Here is a 14,146-nt window from a genome sequence, read left to right as displayed (position 1 = left end):
GTTTTATAGTAAGCTAATTGCATTAAACATAGTTTTGTCTTTTCATATGAATGCAGATTTTAAACTGTGTGAATCCAGAGAATGAGAACAGTCCGGAGATTCCAGTGAAGGTGCTGAATTGTGATACGATCACCCAAGTTAAAGAGAAAATCCTAGACTCCAGCTATAAAAACGTGCCCTACTCTCAGCGACCTCGGGCAGTTGATATGGACCTAGGTACACAATACATTGAATCTCATCCTTTTATGCTTTGAACAAGGTTTTTCAGCCATTGTATTTGTGCCAGTGCTAAATCCAGGCCAGAACTATTTCTTGCTCTTTACATAACATGTTTAATCTGTGTTTGTCTACCTCAAGACCACTTTTAGTAGCTTGGCAAAATGTATTCCGGCTTTTCATTTCTACATGTCTAGTACATTCTCCAAATCTATCCCCTTGACACCAATATACAAAATGATGCAAATCATATTTACTTTAATTTCAGTGCGTCATGGAATAGTTTCATAATGAGCATCAAAACTACGATGCTCATCATTGTCCACAAAGAACTTGCTAATGCAGTGATGTGGCTTCCCCTTTCCAGAGAATCTAGCAAATTAAGTGATCTCCAGATGGTCTCCAGCAGTGATGTCAACATGCAGGCCAAGCAGCCAGTCATAATGAAATATTCTCATAGACAACAGACCAGGAAGTTTAAAAAATGAAGCAATTCAGTGTTTTTTTAACTTTTGTTATCAAACAACAAAATAAATCACAATGATTGGATTAAGAAAAGATAAAATTAACAAACTTTAGAAGAAGATTTTGGAAATTATGTAGGATTTTTGTCACAATGGATAACATTTGTATGTTCTAAGTACATATACACCATTAGAACCAAATGGCCTATTGTGTTGTGGATTCGATATAATTAGAGTCCTTCGTGATTTTTCTACTTATGGTTATATAGCTTACCCTTCACCTGTGTTTGGTAATGCCTGTTTGGAAATAATAAGTGTTCACTCTTCTATTTCCTAAAGAAGCTCACACCTCATTTGAGTGAAAGGTATCTAGGCCCATTAGGTTATCAGCTTTGAGACCTATTGGCCCTTTCAATAACATTTCCTTTATTTGCAAACATTTCAATCATTAGTTCTTCCAGATCCTAATCTGGCATTCTTACTGTCCTGTATTGCTTCCATCACACTATTAGTTTACATTTGAAATGTTTGCCCATACACTACTACATTTGAAAAAATACTATCAGGGATGCATCTTTGTTCCTAGTGATTATTATTTATTTTGCTTATCACTTTAACATTTTCTTTCCAAGCCCCCCGATTCCTTGTTGTTTTTCTTCCAGTACATTGTTGCCCCTGTTTTTAGCCACCTCCTTGCTGTGCTTTCTTTTCATTGGCCAATTCTCCTTTGCCCAGCAATCTCCTTCTTTATTGAAGTAACACTGGGCTAATGAAGCCTCTTAACTCCTGTTCAGAAGGTTTTCACTCTTATCCAGTGTCTTGGCTTAGTGGTAATGATCTCACCAAGGGGGTTTGGCTTCAAGCCCATTTCCAGTACTTCAGCTCACACTTCTCCCTGGCACCTCTCTTTTGAGAGGGTGTGACAGTAGTGGTGGACGTGCTGCCGTTCAAATGAAACCTTCAATGGTAGTTCTGTCTGCCTTTACAGATCAACATAAAAGATCCTTTAACACTGTTTCAAAGACTAGGGGCATTCTTCTGGCCTTCCAATATTCATTCTTCAACTGCTTCCATTTAAACAGATTTAATTGGCCATCTTTCACATTATTGTCCGTGGAACCAAGGCATATGCGAACTGCTGTGTCAGCATACCTGGCATAACAATACTTTCAAAGTGATTTGTTGCAAAGTCTATTATAATGCCTTGACAGCATTTAAGGCCCAAATGCAACTTCTTATTCTGTGTCTTGCACTTAAATAATTTCCATTCCTGGTCTGCTTGTGATTTTCTTTCTAATTAATTAGGATGGTATCTTCTGCAAACGTTGCTGTTTCCCAGTCCAACATCTTTATTTTGTCCAATTTTTTTTCCTTTTGCATTCAGAATTTGAATCAAATTACATTATGATCACTGGCCCCTAAATGTTCTTCTTTATTCAGATTGTTTACTTGCCCAAAATGATAAATTGGAATTTTGTTTCAAGGATTTTTCTTTTCAATTGAAAAACACAATTCCTGCGATTTGTAGGCTTTTCTGCATTTGCACAAGTAGGTGGGCACCAGTAAGTAATGTTATAAATTCAGGTTTTATCATCTGTTGCTTCACGTGAGTTCCACTGTAGCCATTTCAATTGAAAGCAAAAACATTTTTGGGTTACATTTTATTTGACCCAGAATTTGAGGAAAGAATGGTCTTGTATTCTTGCAATAGAGAATGTGATGGGAAGTTTCTAATCTGCATTCTATCTCTGCAGAGTGGCGTCAGGGACGAATGGCTCGAGTTGTTCTCCAAGATGAAGACATTACCACTAAGATTGAAAATGACTGGAAACGCTTGAACACTTTGCTGCACTATCAGGTAATGCAGACACAGCCATCACAACATCGAACCAAATTGCTTCTGGGGAAACCCAAGAAGGTTCTGAACTCAAATCTCTCCTCATCCTTACCAAAACATCATAAAGTCTGCACAATAGACTGATTCAACTTAAGCATTTAAAATTTTGTGGCCCAGCTTCCAAACTTCATCATTACAGGGGATTCCTTGCTTTGAAATGAGGAGAATGCTGACGCATTGAAACATCCATAGAGGATGGCTACAGCGATGTATCTGGATACTGCATTAGGCTTGGCTGTGAAGTCCTCACATCTTACCCTGATGCGTACTGCCTTCTCTGCATTGAGAGCTTGCAGGCAGCTATTGGCCAGCACCTTCTTAACCATCACTGCTATTATGACCCCCCACATCCTTGAGCAGCATCACAACCTCATCACACTCCGTGCCAGGCCCGAGCTATCATTTTCTTTTTCTTCAGCCACATCTTCTCCCCACTTTTCCCCTCCCCGCAACTACCTGTACTGCCTTTTCTTCCTTGACCTGATTGCCTCTCCCAAACCCCTCCTTTCCAATCAGCCCCTTCATCTATGAATAGAGAGGCACTGTTGCCTTTACGGAGGCCCAGTTTTCAAGGCTGCACTTTAAGCAGCTCACTGTCTTGATGGAAACAAAATAAATATTATTGTAATAAATAAAAATTATTTGCCTTAGCTCGTAGAGTCATACAGCACAGAAACAGACCTTTCGGTCCAACCAGACATGCCAAACATAATCCCAAACTAAACTAGTCCCGCCTGCCTGCTCCTGGCCCATATCCCTCCTAACCTTTCCTATTCATGTACTTACCTAAGTGTCTTTTAAACATTGTAACTATGCCCACATCCACCATTTCTTCAGGAAGTTCACAAGTAAACCGCCCTCTGTGTTTAAAAAAAAAATTGCTCCTCATGTCTTTTTTAAAATCTCTCTCCTCTCGCCTTAAGAATATGCACCGTCATCTTGAAATTCCCCATCCTAGGGAAAAGGCACCTACCATTCAGCTCATCTATACCATTCATGATTACATGGTAGTCAACTTGGCCAAGTATGTGCCTAGTGCACACACACAGGGTATTATGACCTAGAAATGTTTGATTGTGTGGGAAGCGTAAGGAATAGTTTCTGAGTTTGTATAGCAGGGCCCAATAACTGATGCTTTCCAGTTCAAAACAGCTCGCTTATTCACTGAGCTATTATTTTGTTTCAAGAACCATACTTTACCAAATTGTTATGAAACCTTAAGAAGTGATATTAACCTCAGGAATTCGGGTTATTGAAGTAACTTTGTGTAAAACTGTGAAACGTTGAAAAGCATTGACCTCTGTACACCATTTTGCATATAGGCTTTGTAGAACACCCATGTGTAATAATTGTTGAATTCCTCCCACCCACGCTCCCTCCCCACAATGTAACATCGTAAATGTGCTTAAGGTATAGAGTAATAGGCACTTGAAGTTTAGTACGAAAGAGAATCAGTGCTGTAAAGGTTAATATCAAACAAGAGCTGATGAGTTGTCAGTCATTATATGCTTTGAATAGTGACAGATAATGAAGAGGAGATTTGAAGCAAATTCAAATTAGTGAAAAGCTGACGGGGACTGACAGAAAATTAAACCCTTTGCCTTTGACAGCAGCAGCCCCAAATCATGTCAGTGAATAGAATGGGATTAGCATTTTCTATTTCCTTAGAGATCAGGATTAATAAAGAAATAATAGATGTGCCAGCTTCTTTGTACACATTATTCATTATAATAGTCAGAGTATTTCACATGGAACATTTTACATTTATTATTTCAAAGCTAATAGTTTATTCTGCTAAAAAATAAAATTGGTGAAGGAATTTTTTTTTTCAATGAAGTGACAAAGATAAACATAAAATTGTTAGGCTGTATGGCAGAAAAGTATACATCTAAAGTAAATTACATGTTATTGGACTTCCAAATTATTAAGGTGTCTTAGACTTGTTGAGCAGCTCACTGTCTATACCTGGAAATTCAGTTATCTCAAGGCATTTTTATTTAGGATTGTGGCATCAATCATTACAAGTGCCTAGGAAGTCCGGTAACCCTTATGGTTTTAAAGTAGCTTTTGTGGTTTGTCAATGCTGTGGAGACTGGGAAAGGTTTAACTACTGAAGTAATACATGCACATTATCAGCTTGTATTTGGAAAATTGCTTTAAACATTTAGAAAATAAAACATAAATAAGAGCATGAACTGCCTGTCCATAGTGCACTGTATTTACAGAATCAGAGTTTTGACAGCGCAAAAGCAGGCCATTTGGCCCATTATGCCTGCACCAGCCCTTCAAGCTAGGATCATTGCTTAGTGCCAATCTCCTGCTTTTTATCCCAGACCCTTACACACAATTTCTTTACAAATAACCATTTAATGCCTCAACCTGCCTCCAGGCAGTGTATTCCATACCTTAACTGCTCATTGTGTGAAAAGATTTTTTCACACCACTCTCGCTTCTTTGACGCATAACTCTAAATCTGTGCCCAGTTGTTGCTTTTATGAGCACAAACAGCTTCTCCCTTTCTATCCAATTCAGCCCATTCATGATTTTGAAAACCTTTATCAAATCTCATCTCAACCGCCTTCTCTCCAAGGAGAACAGTCTCAATCTCTTCAATCTATCCTCATTCCTGGAACCTTTCTTATAAATAGCTTCTGCATTTTCTCCAGTGCATTGACATCTTTCCCATAATGTGGCACCTAGAATAATGCTCCAGCTGAGTTCTAACAACTGTCTTGTACAAGTTCAACATCACCTCTTTGTTCTTGTACTCTATGCCCCATTAATAAAACTGAAGAAATTATATACTTTACTAATTTCTGTCTCCACCTGTCCTGCCACCTTCAATGATCTGTGTGCACACACACCAAGGTCCTTGTGCTCCTGCACCCCCTTGAGAATTATATCCCTTTTATTTTGTCTTCAAATGTTCTTTCTGTCCAAGTGCATCTGTTCATGCTCTTCTGCATTGGACCTCATCTGCCACCTATCGGCCCACTCCACCAGCTTGTCAGTGTCCTGTTGGAGTTCCACACTGTCCTCCTCACAGTTCACAAATCTTCCAAGATTCATGTCATCTGTAAACTTTAAACTTGTTCCCTGCACACCAAGGTACTGACTATTAATGTATGTCAGGAAGAGCAAGTGTCCCAATACCAACCAATGGGAAACAAACTTTCCTCCAGCCTAAAAAATATCCATTGACCATTTTTCTGTTTTTATCACTCGGCCAGTTTTGTATCTGAATTGCCAGTTCAATCCAGTGTACCAAATTTTAACAAAGTTTTGGAAATAAACACTTTCCTGGTTAAATGCCTCACTTATTTGTCCCAATTTCAGATTATGACTGCACCTATTTCCAAATTACTTTTTACTTCTTGCTACTTTTCTGGTCTCTTACGTTTGTATCTTACTTGATCAAAAATAGATGTGGTCTTATTGGCATGTGTGGTGCTAAACTAGCCACAAAGTATTCACACCAAACAGGCCCATGGAAAAATCTCACTCCTTTAATTTTCCATCCTTCCCTTTTTAGGTAAGTGTTTGGGTTACTACTTGTATCCTCTCATAATGGTCCAAGGGAACACAGCATGAACCCAAGTCTCCTGCCCAGCCTAGCCTTAAAAGCTGATGCCTCTCTTTGCTGAAAGTGACTGATCCATAAAGGGATGCACTTCCAATTTTTATATAACACCCGATAAAGGATGGCTAAGACAAAAAGTGCCAGTGTTTGCAGATTATGCATCCATGGTATCATAACCAATCCAATCTTGATCGCTAACATTGCAAGTTCATTTTCAATTAAAGTAAAACAAAAGTTGGGTGCTTTTCTTTCTAATTATTCAACAGTGATCCTAAGCCCAGTTGAAGTACTCACTGCTACTATCTGACACACAATTGAGTTCAATTAACTACAGGCAGTGTTAGTTCATTGAATTTTAAAAAATATACTTGCTTCTTTCATCCCACCTCAGGGTAAATACATACCAAATTTTCAACTCCTACTGAGTGTACATCACAAAAGAAGACACAACTTGTCCAGAAAATTAAAACCAAAAGAACTACAGATGCTAGAAATCAGAAACAAAAACAAATTGCTGAAAAATCTCAGCAGGTCTGGCAGCATCTGTGAAGAGAAATTGGAGTTAATGCTTTGGCTCCAGTGACCCTTCCTCAGAACTGGTCCGTAAAATTATTGGCCTAATCCATGTTTGCACAACTTTTAAATAAATGCACAATAAAGTATGCTTATGCAAAAGGGATATTCAGGCTGCATGCCATTCTTACGATGCTATTAACTTGTGCTCATACCACAGTCTGCAAATCAAATCAATTTAGTATGTGTCAAATCAGCCCTTGGATTTCAGTCAACACATTCTTCACTACTGTTTCACTGGCAGCTGCTACTTAGATTTTTGAGAAAAAATTATTAAACAAATCAAAAGAGGGATTTGCAAAGGTTTTCTAAAACTGTTGTTCTGTTGTAATGACTTTAAGTTTTGGTGTTCTTCCTGTGCGAATGGGAGGAGTGCAGCACCTCAAGTGATTCTGCATGTGATTTTCCACTCAGGGTCTAGTGAAATTGTAGTACTGTACAAACGAGAGCCAAATGCGCATTGTGTGTTTCTGCGTACCTGTTTTCATTGCGACTGGGATCTGATGCGCAAGATTTCTGTTTGGCTCGATGTAGATTCATGTACAAGTTTTATGATTGGATTCATGTTTCTATTATGACAAGCAATAACCTTGCTCCTCCCTTGGGAGTGAATCCAACTAGCTGCCAGTCTAGAAAAAGCTTCCATTAACAGCAGTAGTTAGCTTCTCATTGATCTTAAGATCCTTTCCTTTTAAGCCACCTCCCTATAGGGAATATCTCAACGGTGACCTTAAATGGACACAGAAGGTTAATGCTGGACATTTGTAATTGTTCTCCACACCGTAGATCTGTTAGCACTTAGAAAGGAAGCTGCCCCAAACTTATGTCACTATTACACTTTTCACTTTAACATGACCACCACAAAAACATTGCAAAATGTAGGACTTTGTAATGCCTGCTGACATGTTCCCTACCTTGTGCTGAACAGAATTGTTCGCTGCTTCTACATTAGCATCTTCCATCTTCCCCAGTGCACCTGGGTCTGCTCCTTTAATCTGCTTTGAGCTTTGTCTAACATTGCATTCTTCACTCCCTCAAATCTCTCTCCCAATCTTCCTCACCAACCTGAAATCATCACAGGAAGGTTACACTTGTAAATATCAATTTGCTCAGGATAACTTGTAGCTTTATAGAATCTGCTGCAATGGTTTCTCATCTTGCGTCCATGTTGTAACCTCTGGAATTCACCAGTGATCTGTCCTTGGCCTTTGCATAGCGATCATCATCTTTATCCCACTCCTAAGTAAAATGATCCAGAATCATGATTTCAGTTTCTACATGAGGATGTTTTGTGATGTTAATTTTATCACTGTGAAGTTAAGTTCAAGCTTCAGTCATGGCAGTTTAAAAATTTTTGTCTGGTTGGATTTATTTTTAAAATGGTGAAAGTGACTATGAAGCAAGGGCATTTTTTGTAAAATACCCAGTTGGTTTTTGTCATGTCCCTTCAAGAAATTGACTTGCGGTCTTTACCCAGTTTGTCCCATATATGACTCCAATCTTGTGGATGAGTTTCTTAAGCAACCTGACAAGCCACTTGATTACGTCAAAACTGATATAAGAAAAGCCAGCTATTACCTTTTATGTCGTTATATACCAGCCTGAACAGCAATACCCACATACTGAGAAGAAATTAACATTGAAAACTAGATGCTTGTTAAACTCTTGCAACATGTGAAGCGTTCTTACTTTTTAAAAAATTCCAACATACAGTACGATTTAAGGTTTTACTGGGACAAATAAAAAAACTAACTTGATCTATTAGGATTCCAACATAATGTGTATATTAAAAATCAGTCATTACTAGATTGTGTTTCAGCCATTTCTGATTTGTCAGTGGGAAATGAATGTATTACAACAGTAACAAATATTGATAAATGAGGTCTTTTACTTTGTTGCCTTAAATACATATTTTCGACATGTATAAAACTGCTTCACGTTTTGATTTGCTAATTATCGCCACGTCTTTTTCACTATCCCAGCGTTTGCACAGCAGGAAGGAATATTCCTTTAATGAGTTGATGGATATTTCAATGGGATTTTCTTCCATTTTCACAGTTCCCTGCCAGCCAGCTCCAATCACCACATAGTCTTCTTTCTATTAACTACAAGGCTCAGTCAACATGAAATCATTTTTATTTTTAAAGGGCCATTCCTCATCTTGAAAAATAATTTTGCCAACTTTTGGTTCTACAAGAAGAAAAGCTAACAGAATTACTTATTGCAAAACATAGTATGTATATGCGACTGCATATTGTTGTTCTGACTAAAATTATGTAGACCTCGTTCAGGCTTCCTTGCCTGCCTAAACAAAGCTGATTGGTCTGAATGTATTTTCTTTTGAAGCATTATTCATATATATTCAGAAAACCCAGTTATTTTATACTTGATATTTAATTTTTGCAAGTGCAGCTTAAGGATAAATGGGCATCCATTAAGCATACTGTTTCCCTTCGTATTGTGTTACTTGATTTTATTCTCAATTTTAATCTAATTTTCCTATTTACTATTTCCATTCTGCGCTCCTAGATTGGATAGAATGTAAAACAGATTGTTGGCAAATGTCTGCTAAATATTTAGAACAAGGTGGAAATACCTCCCATTTGCCCTTCTTACGCTCTGGCAGTGTGAAAAGTGCCATTTTCTACACTGGCTGTATGCTGATGGTCAGAATGTGAAGTCAACTTGCTTGAATCAGATTTTGATTTTATCCAAATGTCTAGCTTTCAGTTGGCAAACATAAGATTATTTGCCAATCAACCTGAATATAGTCATGCCCTGAATCATAGGATTGAAAAGACAGCATTTTAACCTGTTCTCCCAGCTTGACCCCTGGCTCAATTATATTTGCTCTCAAGTGCAAATGAAACACGACACCTTCCATGAAAATGAAGCAAAAAGGAATCCCAGTGTGTTTGTATGTAAAGGTAAGAGCAACATGACATTTAGAAATAGGTGGCTGTTTTACTTTGTACAGTTAGGCTGATTTTATGATTTTGAGTGTCTCTTGAATGCTTTTTAGCATATTCAATTAGGCTAATTGATGCACCATTGTTTGATTTGGGTCACTCAGGTATACGTGCTGAGAGTTGGGCAAATAATTTGAAATGTATTTTTGTCGAGGCAGTAAAAAGTTATTTCTGAATGTCGCTATAATATAGACGGGGAAGCAGAGCCTACACTTGACTGTCATGAAGGAAACTTTTGCAGAACTAAGATGAATCTGCTTGATTTTTCAGTTAAGTACCGTATTTAAATCCTTTTGCAGGTGTCTGATCGCTCAGTTGTTGCTCTGGTTCCTAAACAGACTTCTTCATACAATGTTCCAACCACAACCAGTATGTGTCGGACATCCATTAGCCGCTATGGTAAGTTAAGATCCTAATGAGTGTATAAGCATCTTGTAGCAGAAGTTAACTTTGCCACATGATATTTGTTTAGTTATGGAGGTGCTTGAGTGAACTATAATTGGTGCCAGTTACAGATCCAAAGGGATGACTATTTATACTGAAACCGATTATAGCCACTCTTCCCAGCACACACTATCACCCAGTGACTAATTGTAATAGATCCTATTATTTACTGTGGCTGCACAATGCTTTTATTGGTTTTACTTAGGATTGTGTCTCTGTGGACAACATTTCAGTCAAATATGAACAAGAATCTCTATGTTGAATTTGCAAACATATTTCTGAGCAATCAAGATAATTTCCCATTCATGAGATTTGCTACACAAAGAAAATAACTGCAGTTGCAGTGAGACTTCTTTATTACCTTTGTACGTCCCTAATACCCAGATATGCAGACATGACTGACACAGAATCACCTTCATGTTCCAGTATTTCCTGTTTTAAAAAAAAAATTAAGATAAATCTTGATAACCTGGAAATAAGAACAATGATGATTTAATTTCCCCCAAGGTTAGAGGACATACTTTCAGTTCCAATTGAGAGAAGTAATGACTGTTTTTAAAGCTAATGAATCATGTACTGTGGAGTACAGAAAGCAAGGACATATCCTTGTGATGGTTACCTCTACAGCTAACAAAAAGAATTTAACCATTGTGGATCTTTACAAACCTAGAGAAGGTAATTAATTGGAGGGTAACTTACATGTTAGGATGTACCATCTATTTTTCATCTTTACAGTTTATTGCTGTAGTTTTGCAATGGCTAGTTTGATTTAAATCAAATAATTTTTGTCTTTTCTTACGTTCTAGACTCCACCTTACGGTACACGGGAAGTCCTGACAGTCTGCGCTCTAGGGCTCCTATGATTACCCCAGATTTAGAAAGTGGTGTTAAAGTGTGGCATCTAGTAAAGAACCATGACCATGGAGACCAGAAGGAGGGTGACCGTGGCAGCAAGATGGTATCTGAAATCTATCTGACAAGACTGCTAGCAACAAAGGTTAGATGGATTAACAACATTGCGTCTCTGAGAACTCGCGGAGGTGTGGCAAAGGAGGGTGGGGTGGTTGTAAGTTGGGGAGAAGTTCAAAATGATGCCTCAGATATACCCTGGGATGAGCTAAGCATGTTTAAAACATTCCTGTTTAAAATTTGATTCCCCTTTTAACATATACATCTTACAAAAGTAGGAAAAGTGTTTTTTTTATTTCACTGATCAACTGCATGTCTTCATTTGGTCTGACAATCTTAAGGTATTTACTATTCAATTAGATTTTTGTTTCTATGCCTGTGCTGTGGTCTCAAAGCTTGTCCTTGTCCAGAAACACAGTTATTGCAGACACTATGCCAAGTTGAAGATAGAAGATTTCAGTTTGGTTTTGAGGCCTTTTTGCTTTTGCATAAACTGGTATGCAATACACACAATTTTAGAGAGATACCATCATTATGGCGGCACCCGTCCATAATACAATTGGTGGCCATTTCTTCAGCTGCCTGGTGTTCCTCCCTAAACTACTTGCAGTATCTGTCTCTCTTCATTTAAGATGTTGATTTAAAAGCTGCCCTGTGACCAAACATTTGATCATCTATCCTGCTATCTCCTTATGTGATTCATTGTCAAAGTTCGTTTGTCGATGCTCTAATGAACTGCCTTGGGATGCTTTACTACACTAAAGGTGCTGTATGATTGGAATTTTTTTAAATTAAATTCATGGGATGTGGGCATCACTGGTTAGGCCAGTTTTTTTTATTGCACATCTCTGGAGCTACATTTAGGCCAGTCAAGGATGACAGATTTCTTTCCCTAACGGACACTAATGAGCCATTCGAGTAGCTTTATTTTTAATTCCAGATTTCTTTTTATTGAATTCAAATGTCACTGTCTGGTGTGGTGAGATGCAAAATCCATGTCTCCAGAACATTAACCCAGGGATGTGGATTGCTCATCCAGTCACGTTCCCACTACATCGCTGTCTCTTTTTATGTGTTAATGTATCAGATTGTATTATGCGATTGGCATGACAATTAAGTGCGCACTTATTCCTCTTTCATTCTTTACAGGGCACTCTACAGAAGTTTGTAGATGACCTGTTTGAAACACTGTTCAGCACAGTACACCGCGGGAGTGCCTTGCCACTTGCCATTAAATATATGTTTGATTTCCTGGATGAGCAGGCTGACAGACATGTTATCCATGACACAGATGTTAGGCACACATGGAAGAGTAACTGGTAAGTGATGCATTTGGCTCTTTCATCTAATTGTAGAAATGCTCACTGGGACCAGTAATGAAGACCACAGACAGCAGCAGCGTGCTTCATGTTAAATGAGTTTAATTTATCCAGTGAAGAAAGCTTTCCAGAAATCCTAACACATTTTGCAAGATGTATTGGGGAGAAGGGTGATGTGATAGGACCAAGGATCAGGAGCCAGTCATCTATGCATCTGTTTTTATCCTAATGAGGAATGAAAATGGCTACAATAGCAGTAGTGCACTTTGAACTTTTGAGGCCTGTGCTTCAAAGACGTCATGGTACGTGGACCTTTGAGCTACACTAATTGAAATGGCGCTCAGTCAGCATTTCCTAATTTCAACTAATTTTCATTAAATAACGTGATCATTTTTGTGAATCTAATGGGTTTGTGCAGGGGCCAACTTTGTTTGTAGGCTGTGTTGGCCCACACTGCACCTAGAGATGACTTTACCTTCTGCACTTCAGTTTGCACAAAATCACATCAACCCCTGTACCTTTTTTGCAAACATTTAAAAGTTTGCACAATTTTGTCTTTCTTCACATTTACTTTTGCAGGAGGAGCTCATGTCAGGCCTTTTTTCCAATGCAAAAGTGGAACAGCAAACTTATTAATAGCATGGGAATGTGGCATTGATTAAAATGCATTCCTTATGAATTGCAGAATGTTAGTGGAGGGTGGACATTCTGATCATCCACCTCAACTATAGTGATTGATCTCCAGTAACGCCATTGTAAAGCTTTTCCCAAGATTACTGTAGAGGTTCTACCTGAAATAATAGTAAACAATTAGGAGGAGCTTCACAGAAGTTATTGTGGTACCTGTTGCCACATATCCAGCTGCCAGAAGATAAAGCTGACATTTTCGATGTGGTCACATCTTAGGATCATTCTGAGATATAGTTTGCAAGTAGTTTGTATTGATTTTCAAAAGTAAATACAACTGTAAGATGCCTTGCAGATTTGTCACTATTAAAGTAGACCAAGATTGGGTAGACAGCAAGAAACTTTTTCCCTTTGATGGAGAGATCAATGACAGGGATGGGGGGGCATAGATTTCAGGTAAGGGGCAGGAAATTTAGAGGAGACATGAGGAAAGTCTTTTTTTTTTCCCCAAAGGGTAATGGGAATCTGGAACCCACTACCTGTAAGGGTACTTGGATGCGTACCTCGGATGCCAATGTATTCAGGGCTATGGGCCAAGTACTAGAAAATGGGATTAAAATAGTTAGGTGATTGCTTTTGACCAGATGTGGATGTGGATGGAATTGACCAAAGGGCTTTTTTCTGTGCTGTAGTTCTCTGACTCTCTAAAGTGTCCTGCAAATGTTATTTATTATTTTAAATGACTGGAAAGAGTAAAATTGTTATCATTAGTTCATGTGTAGACACCTACAGTTCTCTCACATTCCCAAGTTGAACAGGATTTTATTTTCACTCATGGGATGGAGCAACACTGGCTGGTCTGCATTTATTGTTCATCCCTAGTTGGCCTCGAGAAGGTGGTAATGAGCTCCCTCCTTGACATGTTGCAGTCCACCAGCTGCAGATAGACCCAAAATACCATTAGAGAGGGAGTTCCAGGATATTAACACAATGACAGTGAAAGAACAGCGGTATATTTCCAAGTCAGGATGGGGAGTGACTTGGAGGCGAAATTGCTGGTGGTAGTGTTCCCATTATCTACTGCCCTTGTCCTCCTAGACAGAGGTGGTTGTGAGTTTGGAAGGTACTCTCTGAGGATCTTTGGTGAA

At 38.5% G+C, this 14,146-nt stretch overlaps 1 protein-coding gene across 2 annotated transcripts in view; it reads left to right on the top strand.

The window, feature by feature from the left end:
• The window catches only part of LOC109934064 (plexin-A2), a 434,576-nt gene that overhangs the window by 401,914 nt on the left and 18,516 nt on the right, over positions 1 to 14,146 (top strand). For both annotated transcript variants that reach the window (XM_048612014.1, XM_048612015.1), the window contains 5 exons: positions 57 to 216; positions 2,435 to 2,538; positions 9,999 to 10,098; positions 10,950 to 11,140; positions 12,202 to 12,371. In XM_048612014.1, the coding sequence (XP_048467971.1) occupies positions 57 to 216; positions 2,435 to 2,538; positions 9,999 to 10,098; positions 10,950 to 11,140; positions 12,202 to 12,371 (725 nt within the window). The remainder of the gene's footprint in view (positions 1 to 56; positions 217 to 2,434; positions 2,539 to 9,998; positions 10,099 to 10,949; positions 11,141 to 12,201; positions 12,372 to 14,146) is intronic.

The sequence above is a fragment of the Rhincodon typus genome, chromosome 25, assembly GCF_021869965.1.
Source record: "Rhincodon typus isolate 14 chromosome 25, sRhiTyp1.1, whole genome shotgun sequence".
Taxonomy (NCBI): Eukaryota; Metazoa; Chordata; class Chondrichthyes; order Orectolobiformes; family Rhincodontidae; genus Rhincodon; species Rhincodon typus.
Note: the sequence above shows the minus strand (reverse complement) of the source record. Positions and strands in the feature narration are given on the sequence as shown.